Consider the following 7195-nt stretch of genomic DNA (forward strand, 5'->3'; position numbering starts at 1 on the left):
GCTGGCTAGATAATTGGCTTAATAGTCACCCAAAATTATACAGGTAGTCCCCAACTTATGACAGGATTCAGTTCTGACATAAGTTGAATACCTCTTTTTTTTTTTTTTTTTTTTTTTAGTTTTCATTATTACTGCCTTTTATTATCGGTATCTTTATAAATCTGATCTTTATTTGTCTTTGGGGGTTGGAAACATTACATATAAGCTTACAGATATGATGACATCAGCAGATTACATGCTGCAACATTGTATGTAGTACATATTACTAATGTTAAGAATTACAAAAAAAGAAAGGACGGTTGTAAGTGCGATTTATTGTAACTTGAATACGTTGTAAATCAGGGACTACCTATGCAAGTGCTCTGCTGCTTTCCCTTCATTTTTTGGTCACTTGTTAAACGAATGTTTATTGAGCACCTACAATGCATAGCGTCCTGCTCCAGGCTCAGGAAATGTAGCCCTGAGCAAAACAGACTCACCCTTGTGAAGCGTACATTCTAGTGGGGAGCCAGACAGCGAACAAATAACTAAATTTTGTTTTGTTAATTTTGCAAAAATTTGGCTTAAAAAACTCTTCGTTCCTCTGAAAAAAAGAGAACAGGTAGGAGGTGAGAAGTGCAAGGAGGAAGAATAAAGCAGAGTAGACAGAGGGTGTTTTTGGATGGGACCTCTCAGAGGAGATGACACTTGAGCAGAGACCTCAGTGAATGAGGCAGTGACCCATGTGGATATGTGAGGGAAGAACATTCTGGAACAAAGGACCAGCAAGTGCGTAGGGATGACAGCAAGAGGAGGCAAGATGGCAGGTGATAGACGAGATAGCCAAGTGCTCTCCAGGCTAAGGCAAAGCTTTGGGAATTTTTTCTGAGTGAGATGGTAAGCCACTGGAGTATTTCGAGCAGAGGAGTGATACTATCTGACTTGCCTTTTAAAAAGCTCACTCTGTTGCTGTATTGAGGAAAGGCTGTGGGGGTGGGGGGCAAGTATGGAAGCAGGCAGAGCAGTTAGGAGACTAGAGTGGTAGCATTAGTTGTTGTTGTTGTTGTTGTTAGGTGCTATCAAGTCGGTTCCGACTCATAGCGACCCTATGTCCAACAGAACAAAACACTGCCCGGTCCTGTGCCATCCTCACACAATCATTGTTATGTTTATGCTCATTGTTGCAGCCACTGTGTCAGTGCATCTCATTGAGGGTCTTCCTCTTTTTTGCTGACCCTCTACCTTACCACGCATGATGTCCTTCTGCGGGGACTGATCCCTCCAGACAACATGTCTGAAGTATGTGAGATGTAGTCTCGCCGTCCTTGCTTGTAAGGAACATTCTGGTTGTACTTGTTCCAAGACAGATGTATTCATTCTTTTAGCAGTCCATGGTATATTCAGTATTTTTCTCCAACACCACAATTCAAATGCGTCAATTCTTCTTGGGTCTTCCTTATTCAGCATCCAGCTTTCACGAGCATAGGAGGCATAGGTAATATTAGAAGTGGTACGAAATGATCAGACTTGGAGCATTTTGAAGGCTGACATGACAGGATTTGGTAACAGATTGGATGTGGGATATGAGGAAAACAGTCATATGATTCCAACAGTTTTGACTTCAGCCATTGATGAATAGAGTTACCACCTACTGAAACGGGAAAGTTATTAGGGAAGGAGCAGATTTAGGGGAGAAATTAAGTATTTTTTAGACATAAGTTTGAGATGCTGATCATATTTCCAAATAGGTATGTTGACGAGGTAGTTGTAAATGCAAGTCTAGGATTCAGGAGAGGGGATGAGACTGAAGTTGTGTCTGCAAGGGGAAAAAAAAAAACAAACACTAATCACATTTCTTTCTTTTTTTTTTTTTAAGTAAATAACATTGATTGATTCATTTTCTGATTATGAAAATAATCAAATTCTGAAAAGTCATCTGTGAGCCACCACCCTTGAAAACTGCAGTTAACATTTGGTATATTTCCCTCCAGCCTTTTTACTTCCCCCTTTCTTTCTGGTGTTTTAACTAAATTGAGATTATGATGCATTGTGTGCATTTTGTTTTGTTTTCGCTATACATTTAAAGTCCTGAGTATTTTTTGATGCCATGAAATGCTGGAATGCTTTTTCTTAACAACTATTAGTGTTGTATTCCACGGAATGGGTGAAAGTTAATATATTAAACTAATCCTCCATTAGAATTTGGGGGGAGGGTCTATGAGAAGTGTTGCTGCAATAATTATCTTCATGCACATCTCTAATTATTTTTCTAAAAGTGGAATTACTCTGTCAAAAAGCAAAGTGTAAAGCTCTAAATACTTTTTTTTTAAATCAGTTCACCCTCCTGAAAAGTTTAAAATTAAATATCCACCGTAGTGCATGGGAAGACCTACTTTATTATATTTTATCAATTCTGGATATTATAATAAAATAGAATTTTTTCATTTGGTGGCTAAAAAAGCATTATTCTAATCTTAATTTGTATTTCTTACTCTGTTTTCATTATCTCTGTATTTTACAATTTATTTGTTCACACTCTTGGCCATTTTCTATTGTTTATCTTTTTTACTCTTTACATAATAAGAACATTAACTCTGTATATATTGCAAACATTTATTCCCAGTTTTCTAGTACGTTAATTCTATTTGTTTTTTATTTTAACATGGTAGAATTTTAAAACTTGTATGTAGTAAATTATAAGTTTTCCTTTTATGCTTTTTTTTTACATTTAGAAAGTCCTTACCTATCTCAACATCTTTTTAATATATGTGGAATTTATTCGGATATATGAGATGGGAAAATTGCTTCATTTTTTGCATTTGTGGTAGCAATATTGGTTTTTAATGATCCAAGATTTTCCCCACTGATAGAAGTGCCATCTTTATAATATGCTGTATGTTTACATATACAGACAGTTCCCAGGTTATGAATGTCCAACTTACAGTCAACTCCTGCTTAAGAATGGACTCACATATGTTAAAAAACTGAGTTAAATACAGTGATCTTAATAACGAATGCACGCGCCAATTTGGGGCACTCATGAAAACATTGCATGATTTGGAAGTGTTTCTTAAGTGTTCTATATGCATAGAAAGGTAAAATATATACTATATACTAAAACAAACATTTGAGTAACTGACTCTAAATAAGAACCGTATGTACCTGTTTCAGCTTACTTACAAATTTGACTTAAAGACAGACTTAGGAATGCATCTTGTTCGCAACCTGGGGACTGCCTGTACTGATATTTTGGTTTTCCTTTTCGCTATTGTGAATGGGATTTTTTTTTCTTTTATTTTTCCAGCCAATTATTGCTGATACACAAATAAGCTATGAATTCTTTTTAACCAGTCATTGTACACAGTTCTCATAACATTTCTAGTTTTTCAGATGGTTCTCTTGGATTTTCTGGGTGGAAAATTTTATACGCAAAGGTGACAAATTTGTTTCTTCTAATATTTGCACAAAGGAGCCCTGGTAGCTCAACGATTAAGTGCTTGGGTGCTAACCAAAAGGTTGGCAGTTCAAACCTACCCAGCAGCTCTGTGGGAGAAAGACCTGGTGATCTGCCCCCATAAAGATTACAGCCTAGAAAACCCTACGGGGCAGTTCTACTCTGTCACATGAGGTCGCTATGAGTCAGAATCAACTCGACAGCACCTAACAACAATAACGATCATTGTACAACTCTAATTGCATTGTCCTGAGCCTCCAACACAGTATTAAATGGTAATAGTGATAGCAGGTATCCTTCTCTTGTTTCTCATTTAACAGTGATGTGTTTTCTCTTCTTAGATGTCTCTACCTTAGTTAGAAGATGCCCCAATCTTGTCCACCTAGACTTAAGGTATGATTCTGTTTATTTTAGATCAAAAGTTGAAAAAGCATAACTGCTCATTGAGTGGGAAAAGAATCTTAATGTTGAATTAAAGGAACTAAGCTGTAGATTATTTCTGTCCTCTCCACTCTAGGATTGATGGATGGGTTTTGAACTTCTTTTCTTCTGCTCTGTTTTAGTGACAGTGTCATGCTAAAGAATGACTGCTTTCAGGAATTTTACCAGCTCAACTACCTCCAACACCTATCACTCAGTCGATGCTATGACATAATACCTGAAACTTTACTGTAAGTATTTTTTGTTTTTAAAGCTAGTTGGGGGCAAGGACCAAAAGAGATGCCATAGGTGTTAATATTCATTATTATTAGTAGACATTTAAAACTTAAACATCAATATCAGTATACCACAAACTGATTAGGAAAGAACAGCAAGTAGATAAACCAAGGCAGAATTTTTTGTTTAAACTGTCTTGTCGAGTTGCTCAGGATAGTTCAGTAGCCATTGACTATTTAGCCGTGAGTAGGCTTCAGTATTAGAAAACTGGACTGGTAACTGTGGAGAGCTTGCCAAAGAAGCAGAAGACAGCCTTTGCCTCCCAGAAGCTCAAGAGTATAATTGGGAAAGCAAATCCAAGTGTTTTTTGTGGTTGTTTTTTCAACTCCAGTTGATTCCAAATGCCTTTTGCTATAAACCTGTATCTGGACTCAGAGGAAAAGTTCTATAACCTTCTAATGATATCTGTCCCAGATGGTCAAGGAGTGAAAAGAATGGGAGCATGTGATGATATGTATCCTAAGAATCCAGTGCTCCCTTTGAACAAGTAGAGATTGAGGTCCAAATAAATGAAATAACTTATCCAAAGCTGCATAATGACTTAATGGCTGAGTTGAGTCTAGAGCCTAGGTTTTCTGGACAGGTGCAAAATAGTCTGTATCTAAGCTGGTGGCCCATATGAGGGCTAATTTTTTACTGCCTCAGCGACTTCTACAAAATAATGGGAGTGTAAAGAAAAGATAGAATCCTGTCCCTCTTTCTTTTATGATGCACTGTACTCAAGACGGAGCCCTGGTGGCACAGTGGTTAAGAGTTTGGCTGCTAACCAAAAGGTCAACAGTTTGAATCCACCAGCTGCTCCTTGGAAACCCTATCAGGCAGTTCTAGTCTGTTCTATAGGGTCACTATGAGTCAGAATTGACTTGATGGCAGTGGGTTTCGGTTTTTGGTTTGATACTCAAGTCATCCTGGAAATAATATCATCTCTATTCTTAGAAAGATTTCTTGTAGTTATAACCCAAAGGCTGAAAAATTCTTCCTAAATGTCAAATGTAAATAACAATTTTGTTGAAAACCAAGAGAAATCAGTATCTTAGATTTGGTCAGGTGTACTTCTTCCTTATTACAACTGTCTTAGTTTCCTGGTGCTGCAACAGAAATGCCGTAAGTGGGTGACTTTAAAGAACAGAAGTTTATTTCCTCATAGTTGTGGCAGCTAGAAGTACACATTAGAGGTCTGGCTGTGTGGATTCCTTCCTTGTCAATAGCCCTGGGCGTTCCTTGGCTCCTTGGTGATCTTCACATGGCATCTGTCTTTCCCAGTATTTGCCATCGTCTGTGTATAATCTGCCCTTTTTATAACTCAGAAGTGATTAGGTTTAGGACACATCTTGTAATGATAATGACCTCGTTAATAAAAAAATAAAACACTATTTCTAAACAGGATTACATCCATGTGTATAGGGGTTAGGATTCCAACACATATTTTGGGAGTACACAATTTAATCCATAACAACAGCCAATGAGGCTATTGAAATTGTTTAACTCACTATCCAAACAAAGGTAATTTAGCTTCTGGTTCCTATCTAAAAAAGGTGGTGGATTTTAAGAAAGAATTCATTTAGTCTTCAAATTATTGATTTGACTCTTGTAAGTTAATTTCAAGAATGAATGAATAAATCAGATGAATCAGCTGCACAAGGGTAACTGGTAGAATTAGGAAATCCAAGAATTACATTTTTTATTAATCAATTTAATTAATCGTGGCTTAAAGAAAAGAAACCGTCATCGAGTCAGTTCTGAGTCATAGTGACCCTATAGGACAGAGCAGAACTGCCCCATAGGGTTTCCAAGTCTGTAATCTTTACGGAAGCAGACACATCTTTCTCCCACGGAGCAGCTGGTGGGTGTGAACCACCAACCTTTCAGTTAGCAGCTGAGCACTTAACCACTGTGCCACCATGGCTCCTTAAATTTGACTCAGGGCCTGAGTTTGTCATTTGAAAAAGCACTACCTGAAAGGGATGCCAGTGCTTACTTCTTTTGCTCTCAAATGTTGGGGTCTGAGTTCATACACATGGAGCTCTTATGAAAACTGCCCCCCACCCCCTCATTCCCTAGCATCGAGAACTCTAAGGAACCTCTAACTTCTACCAAAAAGATTTTTCTGTCATCCGTTCATTCCCATCCTTGTCATTTGGGCTTCTCCTTCCTTGCTTGTGCAGCCCCCTGGGGAGTGCAGTGACAATTCTTTTCTGGTCACTTTTATTAAGAAAATCCATCCATGTACCTTGCTTTTGTTCTTTCACTCCAGTGAGAAGGAAGCTAAGCCAATAATATCCAAATGCTTTTTCTCAATCAGAAGCTAGGAGAAGGCTGGTAGCCATCAGATTTGCATGTTATTACCCAGTGAGATAATAATGCTTACACAGTAATAACTGCAAGCAGTGTAGTATGATGGTTAAGACCTGGGACTGGCCAAGCTGTGAGCCCTAACTCCATTATTATTACTTATTTGTCTAAATATTATCTTGAAATAAGAGAAATAGGGGTATTAGGAATTAGTTACAAGTCTTACCACCAGATGAGAGGGAGAACAAGAAGAAAGACACTGTCCTTGAACTTTAAGATAAAAGAGTACATTTCTTTAGGTATTATGTAAACAGTACACTGATTTACCTTCTGAACCTTTTAAAATGAGTTTGCTGCTTACCTAACCTTAAAAGTTTCTCAAGATGAAATTTCTTTCTCCCTAATTTCTGTCATTCTAGCAGCTTTTATTTTTGAAATTCACAAATAAAAATATCTCAGAAGTGGGGAAACAAGATTTGTATCTTTTTTCTGTAATAATAATGCTTTAAATACTTCAGACACTGTACCTTTTTTCCCTTATGGCCTATTCCTATTGTACAGATATTTCCTTACCCCATAATTGGTCTAGTGCTGAGTCCAAACTTTCTTCTAATTATTCTATATTTCTCATTCAAGTAAGAAATCCACGCTGGAGATAGTAAATCTATCTGAGATCAGGAGAAACTAAAAACTTATGTGGTAGGAGAGTTTATAGTTGAGGAATTTAAGATTTTATAAGGAAAACAAGATTAT

At 37.3% G+C, this 7195-nt stretch overlaps 2 protein-coding genes across 2 annotated transcripts in view; one reads left to right on the top strand and one right to left on the bottom strand.

Annotated features, from left to right (window-relative positions):
- SKP2 (S-phase kinase associated protein 2) overlaps positions 1-7195 on the top strand; it is a 53114-nt gene that overhangs the window by 40922 nt on the left and 4997 nt on the right. The window contains exons 8-9 of the mRNA XM_004385248.2: positions 3775-3826; positions 3997-4104. Of these exons, the coding sequence (XP_004385305.1) occupies positions 3775-3826; positions 3997-4104 (160 nt within the window). The remainder of the gene's footprint in view (positions 1-3774; positions 3827-3996; positions 4105-7195) is intronic.
- Positions 1375-7195, bottom strand: part of NADK2 (NAD kinase 2, mitochondrial) — a 76267-nt gene continuing 70446 nt past the window's right edge. The window contains exon 11 of the mRNA XM_023739507.1: positions 1375-1795. Coding sequence (XP_023595275.1) covers positions 1677-1795 — 119 coding nt within the window. The 3' untranslated portion in view covers positions 1375-1676. The remainder of the gene's footprint in view (positions 1796-7195) is intronic.

Source organism: Trichechus manatus, unplaced genomic scaffold, assembly GCF_000243295.1.
Source record: "Trichechus manatus latirostris isolate Lorelei unplaced genomic scaffold, TriManLat1.0 scaffold00135, whole genome shotgun sequence".
Taxonomy (NCBI): Eukaryota; Metazoa; Chordata; class Mammalia; order Sirenia; family Trichechidae; genus Trichechus; species Trichechus manatus.